Source organism: Aptenodytes forsteri, unplaced genomic scaffold (assembly GCF_000699145.1).
Source record: "Aptenodytes forsteri isolate BGI_AS27 unplaced genomic scaffold, ASM69914v1 Scaffold92, whole genome shotgun sequence".
NCBI lineage: Eukaryota > Metazoa > Chordata > Aves > Sphenisciformes > Spheniscidae > Aptenodytes > Aptenodytes forsteri.
This window is the reverse complement of record NW_008794581.1, coordinates 7206075-7219823: the sequence shown is the minus strand read 5'-3', so window position 1 is coordinate 7219823 and position 13749 is coordinate 7206075. Positions and strand designations below refer to the sequence as shown.

The window sequence follows — 13749 nt, the reverse complement described above, 5'->3', positions numbered from 1 at the left end:
TTTTTGGTGTGTGTGTGTGCGCTATGATTCACGTTCTCTGGTTTCAACAAGGCTACACAGTGGAAAGCTTACAGCAGCAGGACATCAGCCTGCAAAACTGGGATTTAGCATAACTGGGCAAGTAGAAAGCTTGTGGAAAACCAACTGAAACATCATACTTGACTCTTCCTGTCAATCTAGAGGAATTCTGTGCAGAGGAAAACCTACAGGTCCATGAGCAGTTTTGGAGAGTATGGTGAAGAACACATTTTTCTTTAGGTTAAAGAGTCCTTGTTTATTCACTTTTTGCATGAAACTAATCTCTTGCTCCTTTTTAAGTTTCTGGGGTTTATTTCAGAAAATAACATACACATTCATTTTAACCATGCTTTCTGTGTGAAATCCAAGTTAATTATAGATGACTATAAATATCTTCTATCTCAAAAAAAAAGATCAAGAGATGAAGGGTCCTGGGGGCTTATAGATAAAGCTAGATGGAACGAAACAAAAGTTGTAGTGGGATATTCAGGAGGAAGTGGTCTTTGATAGCAAAGGAGGGTTGGCCTAGAGGGGAACACAAAGATTGTAGGGACTTGAATGGAGTTAAGTGTTGATGGAAGAACTACATCCAAAAGATGGACTGGAGATCACTGGAGGCAAGCTGAAACATTTTCTAGGAGTTGTTTCACTTCCATCAAGCTGCTAAATTTGCTAAGCCTCTGTACATCTGTACAAGTCCAGTAGCTGACCTCACAAAGTTTTCTGTATGTGACTGCATATTTCTAAGGCTTTTTCTCCCTTCTGTGAGAAACTGCTAAGTGCTAAGAATTGTGCCCATGAGAGGACTACTTTCCAAACTTTGAACAAAATAGTTTTATTCTGATGACTGTCAACCGAGTAGGGCACATATTCTTGGTCTCTGCTATTGTATTTCCAATAGCATTTGGGACCACATTACAAAGCATTGATTCAGTATATTTTCAGGCTTGACACCGCATTAGAAAGCTATTTTCCAGTACAAATTATTCAGTACAAACCCATCAAAGGAAGCTTTATGTAATGGGTTGTACAAAGCATTTAATTGGTTTTGAAAAGCATGTGGCTACTGAATCTGGAACCACTTTCAAATATATATTTCTTTGTCTTTTTGGGATATTTATCTACTTTTAATAAGAAGTCTTTTTTTTAATTATTTGGTCTCATTCCAGGAAGTCAGTCTTTTGCTCTTCAAAGGTTAAAGATTAAAGAAAAAATGCTGGAGGGAAAACTATACAAAGGTTCTTTTGTAGCCCTGAAAAATAAAAGGCTTGATTTAAGCAGTATTGAAAAAGTTTCAGAAGTTGAAACTTTTTTTTAATATACAGTTTTATTTGAAATACGCTGATATTTAGCCAGCCAGAACTGAATGCAGCAGGAACTCCTACCGCAGCCTCTTTGGCCTTCTGCAATAAGGCCAGAGCACTGTGGCCCCTGAGCTCACAGACAGCAATTGTACCACGCCATTGTATTTTCTTCCACTTGGGATGTCTGTGAATAAATCTCTTTTTCATAAGACAAGACTGTATAATCCTGCAGTGACATTATCGCAAATGAAGCAAAAAATAAAATGTGAAGATTCTCCCATTTGCTGGTCCAGCAAAGAATCCACTTTCGCATGTTTGAGCTATGATTTCACAAATAGCATTTTTATAGGTATGTCTTTGAAGTAAATGCATGTTTAATCTTCCCTTGCTACGGGACAGATGCAGTCCAGCCTTGAACCCAAATCCACAGTGTTGTGTTGATGCAGCTAAAAAGATCCAGCTTTCAGGAGGTTTTATTTGCTGGGGCTTAGTGCTGCACTTACTGAAGGACACAGTTTGTCCTCTGCTACTGGCTTGATTCCAGCTAGCTGAGAGCAGCAGCACAGACTTGCACATGCCAACACTCAGTGGTATCAATTTCCTCAAGTGAAATAGTTTTCTAATTGCAGAGGCTAATACCATTTGCCACCATTTTGAAAATAAGCTTTTGTGGGAGGCCAAGCCAATGCTCCCAGTCCTGCTCCCCTCACTGAGTAACTGTCACCAGCATCCCAATTACTTCCTTTTATGCCATTTGCTTCCTATGTTTTCTAAGATCACAACAGAGACAGGTAGACTTTTGCAATATCAGCATAAAATACTTCTAAAGGCAATCAGTTATTGCCTTATAAACTAGGACATCCTTCCTAATATCACTTAACTTTCAGTAAATTTTGATCAGGTGCACTGTTCTGTGTTGCTGTATTGCACTCCTGTGTTGTTTGCAGGTCTTTAAAATATCCTTACAACATCATTAGCTGCAATATGTGCTGTACAAGACATTAAAGCAATATTTTATGTTATTTTTTTTATTTTTGCAAGAGGTCCGGGTATATGAGAACGCCATAAAACATTTTAATCTTATTTTAATCTTCAGCTTAAATTCCTCTATCCTCTTTTATTTTCCAGGATGGAAGCAATCTGGTTTTTTTTTCTGCTAATAACTTTTCTTGAGTTTCCCGATATTTTCCAGTTGTGCATGCTTTTGCAAGACATATCTACTTGGTTTGTTGTCCTCCTTGATTGCACTTAGACCTGCTTTGTTTCAGCCTCTTCTTGCAAAATGCAGAGGAATTAATAAGGACACCTGAAATGCTATAGCAGTAAGTATGAAATGGAACAAAAATAACACTTTTACCACATGCTGGTGGGGAGAAGTAGAGTGTGGCCAACATGTAAGCCCTGTTCAATGCAAAGTGCAAATTTGTCCTTTCCCATTTTTGCAAAACACATTAGTATTTCTCAGAAAAAACACCTTTTAGAGAGGATGCAATTGTCATTTGCTACAGACCATACACAGATAAAATACCCTAACTGAGTTTACTGTCTTCTCTTGGCTAAATCAGTCTTCGTGATGTCATTTATTGTGGGTGATTTGCGGTGATCTGTTTTTCATCAGTAAAGAGCCAGGTGTTAGGCTTTGTTGTACAGTTCGGGTTATGTTTATATCCATCTGTTCTAGCAAAATAAGGGTGCCTATTCTGCAGTTCTCTATTTGCAAAGGTTAGAGTGGCCAGGCAATATGCACATGGACAAGCGCCAGGGAAATCTAGTTTTGCACAGTTTAGAGGCAGAATAACCACGCAGACAGCATGAACATTTGGTTAAAAGATCTCATTTAATAAAACAGAAAAAAAAAATATTAGTGGCTACTGGACAAGTATGAGCTACTACTCTATGTTTGTAATAGAAATAATATTTGGGTTGTTGTCTTGGTGACTGAGTGTTAACCTTTCACGTATAGGTACAAACTGTGCTCAGCAAAGAATGCCGCATGCATCAGCTAGTGTTCTCCTCAGTTTAAATCGGCAGTGAGAGGGATGTTGTCCCAGGTTTTCTACAGTGCCTCATTTGTTGTAGAACATGAAGTTAAAAGCTGGAACTTCAGTTTTATCCTTTGATAAACATTTATATTCTGCATTTCTGATCAGTGCTTTGATCTGTATTTTTAGTCATTCTGTTAACACAACATGAAATCATTCAAAATCTTAATTTAACTTACCTACATTAATTGTGATTAAGTATATAGTCAAATACTATGTACCTTACCAAAAAAATGGTTTTTTTCTCCTTCATCCCCATAACTCTCAAAAGAATCCTCTCCAACTTCCCTGTAGCTCTTCTTTTTCCACTGCTTCTGCCAACAATCTTTTTAATTCATATACACAAGTTTGCTAGAAACGGATGAGAATGTGTGTATCTTAGACAGAAACTGGAAGTTTGGAAGAGTGCAAGCTAGATTTTGTTATACTAGCATACTTATATATAGTGTGTATATATACTATAGTGTATATCTAGAGTATACTATAGTGTATATATATACTATATATACTTAATATACTTTATATTAAGTATCATTTTCACAGTCACAATCAGTGATATTTTTAAATGTTCTGAATTGTCAGCTCATGTGTACAATGTTCTTTGTACTGAAAAATGAAACAAAATGTGAAAGCCAGGTTTATATAGTGTGTATATATACTATAGTGTATATCTAGAGTATACTATAGTGTATATATATACTATATATACTTAATATACTTTATATTAAGTATCATTTTCACAGTCACAATCAGTGATATTTTTAAATGTTCTGAATTGTCAGCTCATGTGTACAATGTTCTTTGTACTGAAAAATGAAACAAAATGTGAAAGCCAGGTTGCCGTAAGTCAGTACATTATTGTTAGTTAACAGTGTAATGTGGGTCACCGTAAACTCCACTTTTCCATTTACCATCTGCAGATTTGAACGTATCTTTAACTGGTAAGATTTCCTTTTACAGAATCTGTGGAAAATGTAATAAGATACCTTTAAGTCTATTAATTGTTTATGAGTTAATCTTACACTGCTTATCATGACCCTTCTATTCAAAAACATGCTCATGATGTTTCATAGCACATGGAAGCCACAGAAGGTCATGTAATACATTTGCATATTAAAATATGCCACACAGTTTGCATATGAAGTCAAATTTCAAAGCATCTGATTTTTGGCTAAGATAGAACAGGAAGATCAGAGAGCAAAAGGATAGCCATACTGGTCTATTCCCTGCTGTGTGGAGTCACCTCCTTTTTGTTTCTGACCAGTCTGGCCCATCTAGCTTCTTTTGATTCCTCTAGCTTTGTTTTTTAGAAGAACTTTTATTATTATTGCTCGTTCTAATTTGACCTCACTCAGAAGGACAAGGATTTGGGGGGTTAGTAGTAAATAGCTGGCATTTTTTGTCTTCTAGTTTGCTTGTTTTAGCATTTCACATTTTCAAACTTTCTGTTACAGCTATGAGGATTAGAAGTGTATTCTTTAAAATTACGGGATTTGAGTGTATCACATAACAGATTCCAGAAACTCAAGACCATTTAGTATAGTGAATGCACAGTAAAAATCACCGTAGTTGTCAATACTGCATCATTGTGAAGAAATTCCTTGTCTGTCAGCAAATGATGAAATGATGATGGAGGGTATCATGATGGAATGTACAGAGCACAGAGTGCACGTGTAACCTTAAGTAGCTTTAGGAGGAAGTAAATTGGAAGAGATGAGCTGGAATCTGTGACCTTTAATATTTCATATCATAATATGTTTTAAATATCATCATAAGGTGAAAAAACCATGCCTCTGAAGACCTCTAGAAGGATGTTCTGTCAGTCTTATTCAGGGGCTAAAGTAAACAGACTTCTGGAGTTCTTTAAGAGGAAACTCGACATGGAGAGATTTTGCATCTGCCTTTCTTCTTCAACTAAATAATGAACTCAGACACTTACTTTAGCAGGCGATCTCATTAGAACCATTTCATTGTCTAGGAGGTAGGTTGGGAGTCTAAATGACGTGGTCTGAATCCCACACACGGTGTCAAAAATAATAATAGCAATTATTTTTCCTCTGAAATTTAACAAAAGAAGATTTGAACCAGTGATAACTTGACTGAATTTTTAAAAATCAATTCTGTTGATTTCAATTATGCTTTGATTGACTGAGAGTAGCGGAGGAAAACACCTATTGCACATGAACAGGCATAGCAGAATTTCTTTAAACATAAGCGTTTAAGGAAGACAAAAGATGCATGGACTTTTCCAGCAAATTATTTCCTGTCAGACTGTCAGCCATGAATTTTTTTCTTATCGCTTGCAATGAATCTTTTCTGAAGAACAAAAGTAAACTCTGTTTTAATTTGTTCACTTCTTTGTATTTCCTGACTCTGACTGGAGGAAGAAAGCTAAAATAACACAAATGAAACTTTTCCTTTTTTGCTGTCCAGTGAAACTGGAAATACCTACTAAGTGATAAATAGTCTCTTGTGATAATTTTACTGCATTAAGCAGGAAATAAGATGCTGAGAGAGACAGATTAGCATTGACCACTCGGGAGCTTAATTATAGTAACAAGCTTTCTATGAGAATATCATCATCTCAATGGTGAATAACACAGATGTGTTTTAGTAACTGGACATTATTTAGATGCTTTGACATGCAGCAAGTATTATGGATATGGGTACTTTTATGTAGCTATTAAATGTCAGCAAATGATCATGAAATGCTTCTTTGAAATGAAAGTTTTGTATAATTGTCTTTTTAAGTAGTCTTGTTCTACAAATTCAACTAATTTTTGGTTATTGTGTATTAAATACACAGCTCTGCAGCAGCAGAGTCAGTGGTTGCTTTTGAAACTGACTTTAACAGGACAAAGATGGAAGAGATCACTATAAGAAATAAAAAATAAAGAAAAGATACATAGCCTTATTTTTTTATATAAATAGTAATTTTGGCTTTTTAATGAGCCTCATGGTGGATTACAATTATCACTTCAAGCTGGAGTTTTCACCCTATATACACCATTTTTCTGAAACTTGCTATACAGTCACATCTTTACAGTATTTTCCCTGATGGTGATCACTGAGCTCTAGGGTATGGGAAATCAGTCTGAAGAAGCATCTGCTCTCATGACTGATCTCATCATAGTCCAACACCACCGTTGTAGAGCAACTTTTCCTAAGTGGGTAAAGTTGGATTTCTGCAAATAGACACATACAGGTACTTTTGAGATAACAGCATCTGGTTACATTAAAAATTTATTCTGTTCTTTTCCAAATATGAAAGATTTACAGGTACTTAAGAATAGAATTAAGAGAAAACTATATGCTTTTTTCCTCTAATATAGATTAAAATTAAATACATCTGAAAGCTTTTCCTTGTTCTTTTCCTATGTGTGTCTTCTGCAAACCATTGAAAATCAGTTAATTCTCAAATTTATGAAAACTTGAGAACGACTACCTTGAATGATGGAAGGAACACTGTGTAAAATTCTTACATTAGAAATGCATGGAGCTAAAAGGAGTAAAAATATCTAAAAAGTTGTTTTATTTACTATTAAAGGTAGTAATGTTATTTGAATTGTGATTTACAAATGAGTGATGGACTTTGCAAAATACGTTTTGGATACAGAAGTCCAGTTGCTAACATCTCTGAATTTAGCTGCGTATGTATGTGCGAGGAAGTACGTTTTAAATCTCTTCCCAGCTGTGATAAATATGCCCAAAAAGCCACTTTCAACTCCTGTCTTGTACCCTCAGTTAAGTCATAATTGAACCTTGATTTCTTTAAAGTCTTGGGGTTTACGTGTATTGCTACATTTTTTTTTTTTTTTAAAGCTCTCCTTCACCTCGTCGGCTCTTCCAATGTTGATGTGAAAAATGCAATGACCTTCAGTGGGCCTCTGGAAGACATGTTTGGGTACACAGTCCAACAGTATGAAAATGAGGAAGGGAAATGGTAAGCTATTTTTCTTTTCTTAAATGGAAACTCCAAATTATCAGGTATTCGGTGACTCAGGTGCTGTATTATTTGTAAGTATGCCTGATACGTAAGGGTCAGATTCTGTCAGTCATATTTCTTAAACCAATGCACAGTCCTAAGGAAACTGGAAAGAGTGGGAGACTGAAAGATCCAAATTTATATCTACATTTGTTTCCTCAAAGACATAAATCAGTTCACAAAACGGGTAAATTCCCTGGTTGATGGAGCTGAGAAAGTTTTGTGTTATGCCTGAGCCCTCTTTTTTCCATTTACCAAATGAAATCATTATTTATCTTTTCCTTGTGTTAATGTATTGGCAGTGAAATTTCTCCTGTTTTGCCTAACTAATCTGCATTATGTATTTTTTTTCTAAAGTTTTCTGTCAGAGATTGTCTGAACTGAGGTTTTTAACTGGTGGGAAGATTTCCCTGTCAAAATATTTATTAATACAGTACTCTGCCTTCCCTTTTGGAGGGCTAATTATGTCTTGCAATGGGTAATATATTCACATTTGGGACTTGGAGCTGCCTTCTTAACCTGTCTTTTCCTTCTTGTTGTTCTCCTGAATTAGAAGTCATTTTGGCGTGCTTACTGGTATCATTGCTTCTTGGTCTTTTGATAAACACCTGCTTATGCTTTTCCCTGTAAGAACAAACTTCACAGGCTAACCACTGGCTGGAGGGCTGAAATAACGATTGACTGGTAAAAGGTTTGGGAATCCTGAGATCTCCATCATTCTTTGCAGATTGCTCTGGTTTCCCCAGAACTTTGCCAGTAATTTGACATTCTTGGTAAACCTAGGAACTCTCGCGGGCATCCTGGGGTGATGGGCACATGGCTGCATGACCGCCAGGTCAGACTGTTCTGCAGTGGCGGAGCAATCCCCCCCGCAAGCGCCGGGGCTGTCTGGCTCCACGAATCTGTCCACCACTGCAACACAGTGTTCACCATTAGCCATAATGGATGTTTACGGAAATGAAATTTCAGAGCCTGATTTTGAAAATGCTAGCTCTTGATTGCCCAGGTTGTAGGATGTTTAAATATACATCTGCATGAGGGTCATGGGAGAATAATAATGACCTTCTTTGAGCTAATTTAGACCTTCAGGAAATGGTATCCATTCTAGGAGCTGGGATTTTGCGAAGTAAGCTATATTGTTGTAAACTGTCCTGAAACCTTTCAAGAGCAAAAAATAATATAGAGCTGGAAATGGCAACTCTTCCAGTAGCTGAAGGAAGACAGGAATCTAAACTAGTGTGCTAGATCTAAACGTCTCTGAAATTAAACTCCAGAGCTGCTATGAAATTGTCAAGCTTTCAAGTTGCTTTCAGCAGAGCAGCATCCAGAGCAGGAAATCTGTAGGTTGACAGTTAAAAATAAATATACAAAGCAGCCTTGTGATGCTTTGTCAACTGCTATAACGCTACTTAGATACCACAGATAGAGCTTTTCAGCAACAGATATTCTGCAAACCTGACTGCAGTTGTTTCTCAATAAAACTGGGGTCCCCTAAAAAAAATCCCCTGTGCAAAAAAGACAAAATAGCCTTTCAGACCACTTGTTTCTGTTCATGGGGCTCGCTCTTTCTGAGAAAAGAACAGTACAGGGACATAATCCTGCTGAGCATTGATCACCTCCTATGGGATGTCAAGCACACTCAGCTTCTCTACAGTTAAATGGAAGTCAAGGATGCATGGTAGGCTGTGGTGCCGGTTTCTAAATTTTGGTGTAAAAATTACATACGTTACAGCATACAGCTTGAAAGAGCGGTCAGATCCAGTATATACTTGGAGTGTTTTATTTTGCTTTAGAATGAATTAATTTATTATTCATGAAAAAATCTTAATGGATCACAATGAGCTGTTCCAGTATGGTTTTTTAGAAGCTGGATTGTGTACTGGGTTTAAATTCTCCTTTCTGTCTTTTTTAAACCTGTAGGCTGCATTTTACCTGTTACATCATTCTATTCCAATATCTTCTGCCTGGACTCATTAATTTCTGATTAAAGGTTGAAATGGTTCTCTCAATAACTCTTCACAATCATCTAAGTGTCCAGGAGCAAATCTTACTGAACTATTACTCTTAATGGCAGGATTTCTGTTTTCAGTGTGTGCTGTGAATTCTAATTTAATCCAAGTTCTTCCTGACATATTTAATGGAGCCAGTTGTTATCTGCTGGGTAATGCTGGGCTATTTAATGTAACTAATGAAGATTTGAGAACAAAACCAGTGTCCATCTCTAAGCAGTGTTTCCTGCTGAAAACTGGATTTAGGAGTGGATGCCAATTTGTGGTGCTGTTATCACGCCAAATTTTGAAAAAAAAAAAAAGCACAGGATAAAAATCCTTAATATTTTAAAAATTTGAAACTTATTAAATAACTCTTTTAATAACATTATTTTTTATTAATGAGAGGAAAAAATTATGTATTTTACACTGCTGGCTCACATTACTTAAGACTGAATTCTTCTTCTGGGTCCTTGTGAGCTTCTCCTTTGGCATTTGGTCTCTCAGCATTGAAAATACATTTTTGTCTAAAATATATTAAAGATCAAGGAGATATTAAATAAAACAGATATTTCCTTCTGTATTACTTTTAATACTTGTCATCCACCCACCAATATTGCTTTTATTTTCCACTGGAATTTTTTAAAATGTTGTTCTATTGTGTAATTTGGTATATAGGCACATTTCCTTTCTGTGTCCTTATCAAAGAGGAGACAGAATGGCTGCTTTTGCTTGTATCTGAACTAGCATGGTAGATACTTTTCTTGCTCTCCATCCTGTACTCTTTGTATGGAGCTTGCTGCAGCTGTGCTGTAAGTTTTATTTGCTGATTTTCATGCCTTTTAAGAAAGAAGAAATTTCAGGTGACTTACTTCATTTGCAGGCTACTTATTGGTTCACCATTAGTTGGCCAACCTGAGAAAAGAACAGGAGATGTATACAAATGCCCTGTAGGAAGGGACAACCAATCACCCTGCATAAAACTGAACTTACCAGGTATGAAAGAAAATAAAGCTGTGTCATGTGGAGGAATAATAGAGGTCAGATCTTAGGAGATGTTTAGATAGTAAATATGCATTAGAATGGTTTCTGTAGAGAAAATTTACCTAGGACTCCAGAGCTAAATGTGAAGGAAGTTGTGATTGTAACATCAAAAATAATTTTATTTTAAAGCTTCTCATTGTCCTAAAGAAAATGTGCTCATAATTTTAGAATGGGCATTTGGCTGTGTTATCAAAACTTTATTATGACTGGCATTAATTGACTGTGGTTGGCAGTCCTGGCCACGGAGCCAGAAAGGCCATGGAGCATAGATTCATGGATTACCTTTTCCAAAGCTCTCTGAAGCCAGCAAGAGCCTTCATAATGCCATCAGTAAGCTTCTGATGAGAATGTAACTAGCCAGAACCAGGCTGATACATCTTAATATGATACAGGTAAATATTAATCATTTTCTTGCTCATGTGAAGAGATACATGATGTAGACAGGAAGAGACTTCCTGTTAATATGAATTTCACTAAATACACCTGTCGTGGTATTTTTTATCTCCTCTTTTCCCTTGAAAGCCTAAATGTCAGTAATGTAACATAACAGTAACAAATCTAAAAGCTGTTAAGTCATTTATAGCAGGCTAGGGTTAAAAAATGAATGTTTGTTTTCTAATTAACAAAACTGTGTGAACAGTAATCTCTTGCTTTCATGATGTGCTGTTATTTTTACTTTTTTTCTTTTTTGCGGTTCAAGAAAACTATTTGAGACAGCAACCCAGACAAATTTTCTGGGATAAAAGCCAGTCTCAGAAATTTTTCTTGATTGTTGCAATTGAAGGAGGAGGAGGAAGGGTGCTAAAATATTTGACGAAACTAGTGTCAGTCTGGGTTTTATTTTAAAAGCTGGAAGCTCCATGCTAGGATACATATACTTTAACATTTTGTTTTCACATTCCCAAATACTTAACATTTTAATCTATTTATAGCTGCTACTTCAGTTCCTAACATCGTGGAAGTAAAAGAAAACATGACTCTTGGAACAACCTTAGTGACTAACCCAAAAGGAGGCTTTCTGGTAAGAAAGGTCTTTTTGCCAATTTTAGAAGAAGTCTGTATTTTTCTCAGGTACCATAACAAAAACATTTCACCCTTTTTCATCTTTTAAAGGCATGTGGACCACTTTATGCTTATAAATGTGGGCGTTTGCATTACACAACTGGAGTTTGCTCTAATGTCAGCTCCACTTTTGAAACCGTTGAGGCGATTGCTCCATCTGTGCGAGGTAGGCATGCCACAAGAATTCTCTTGTGTGTCCGAAAATGCAAAGTGCCAAAGACGACAAATGTATACACACAGGCATACCAAAAAGTATGAACTGCTTAACTTAGCTACCAGCATTACCAAGTTAAGTAAATGTTTTCATTGTCCCTATATAACCTAAATTCTTGCTACTTTTGGAATTTATCTCAGTGTAAACAATCATTAGAGTGCTATGTGACATCCAAACACAATTGCTAAGAATAGTTGCTTATGTTTTTTACTTATGGCCAAAGGACACTTTTTAAATAATGACGACATGTTAAGACCTAATACAAACCCAATTTAGTAATATAGATAAAAATCTTAAAGACCCGGTCCTTTGGGAAAATCGAAGAGGAACAGATTGACATTGAAGAAGGTAGGGGTCACTAGTAAATACTCCAATTATATGGTCTTCTAATTCCATTCTTAAATTTCTGTTTACAAGAAAGTGCCTTGCTGATAAAGGGAACACAAACCATGTAAAACACGATGCAAAAGTTAATGAATGACAGCTGGTGTCAAACATGTCAGTGCAACCCCACTGCAGAAGGATATGCATTTGTTACTAATCACAAAAGTAACTGGAGCTGTGAGATATATCTGATCCTTGTTAGTATCAATTCTTATGTGACAATTTGTGTTGCAGAGTGTAAAACCCAGTTGGACATCGTCATAGTCCTCGATGGGTCCAACAGCATTTACCCATGGGAGAGTGTCACAGCCTTCCTAAACAGCCTCCTGAAAAACATGGATATAGGTCCTCAGCAAACACAGGTAACACGGTGGATATTTTATGGTTGTTTAGTTTGCGAGGAAAAAAAGGATCTACAGGAAATGGGATGAGAGCGTCGTCTGTAGAGCTCTTCAATTCCAAGAACTTACGGCAATGGGGTACTAAAACAAAATAGCTGAAACCACAACAGTGTCTGCCGCCAAGTAGCAATGTCAGGGAGGCTTTCCCTCCCCCTACCGCTCAGGCAGTCTGAAGAAACCAACTTTCTAACCTAGAGACATAAGTTAAGTGCGTTAAGTGAGGCCGTTTCAACATTGTCCTTTCCCACTTCCTTCCTCTCCACAACCACTTCTTGCCTTCTTTTGTACTTCATAGCACAAAGGTCATTTCTGTTCCTCTGAGGCACACATGCATGGTTCAGACAGCCTTTGATTATAACCTTTTTGGAGCAGCTTTCAATATTTTCTACTGTAGAGCATGGAGCATACAGCTTTCAAACATTTGAAATCATAATTAATGAGTGGCTGTTAAGGTGCATGTTATTAATGGCAGAAGCTGCATTTATATAATAAGTGGGGAGGGCCAAATACCCAGCTGCTATAAATCAGCACGGTTCCACCAGAATTAACAGAGCTACAACCAATTACCTCAGCTGGGGATCTGACATATGTTTCATAGTCTGCTGAACAGAGTATGTAAATAGCAATTCCAGCAGAACTCGGAGGAAGGGGGAAACATGGAAGCTGGGATACATTTTAACACGGAAAGCTTTATTAACAGCAACAGAAGAAACCAGGTCTTCTTTTCACTGCTCCCTTTTCCACCTCCCAAAATCAAGGATTTTCTGGGATCCTGTATGATATTTGATACGCTTGAGGCCAATACTTAGTGTTTTTGCTACTTCAGGTTAGCTCCTAACATTCAGCTCCAGTCTTCACAAGGGAGACTGTGAGGTGTAAAGGATACCTCTGCAGAGAGTATCCCCGTCATTTTCCAAGTTAATTAGGGTTTGTGAGTTACCACCCAACTCCTGTTGGCTGTACTGAATACTGGCTGATAAAATTATTACTTATAAACTGTCAACTTTACAATCATGTCCTGTTATTTTAAACATGATGTTCTTCCAGATGTTTTGAGGAAGAAGGACAAACACTTTGTCAAATTTAACAGAAAAAAAAAAATCTTCCTGGTGCCTTAAGCTGGTGATTACTCAGACATGTACCATCTTGGGAGAATAGTGAAACCTGAACTTCCCAGTATGGGGCAATGGCTGCATGGAAATCATCACTGCCTTCTGCCCAGGGGGCTTCATGGGAATAGTGCACAGGGCAATCAACTCTACTGCACCCTCACTCCTCCTCCTCACCCTGCAATTCCTGAATTTTTA

The 13749-nt window shown here is 37.0% G+C and overlaps 1 protein-coding gene across 1 annotated transcript in view; it reads left to right on the top strand.

Annotated features, from left to right (window-relative positions):
• Positions 1–13749, top strand: part of ITGA1 (integrin subunit alpha 1) — a 75303-nt gene that overhangs the window by 21163 nt on the left and 40391 nt on the right. The window contains exons 2-6 of the mRNA XM_009272535.2: positions 7187–7307; positions 10221–10333; positions 11314–11402; positions 11495–11609; positions 12276–12403. Coding sequence (XP_009270810.1) covers positions 7187–7307; positions 10221–10333; positions 11314–11402; positions 11495–11609; positions 12276–12403 — 566 coding nt within the window. The remainder of the gene's footprint in view (positions 1–7186; positions 7308–10220; positions 10334–11313; positions 11403–11494; positions 11610–12275; positions 12404–13749) is intronic.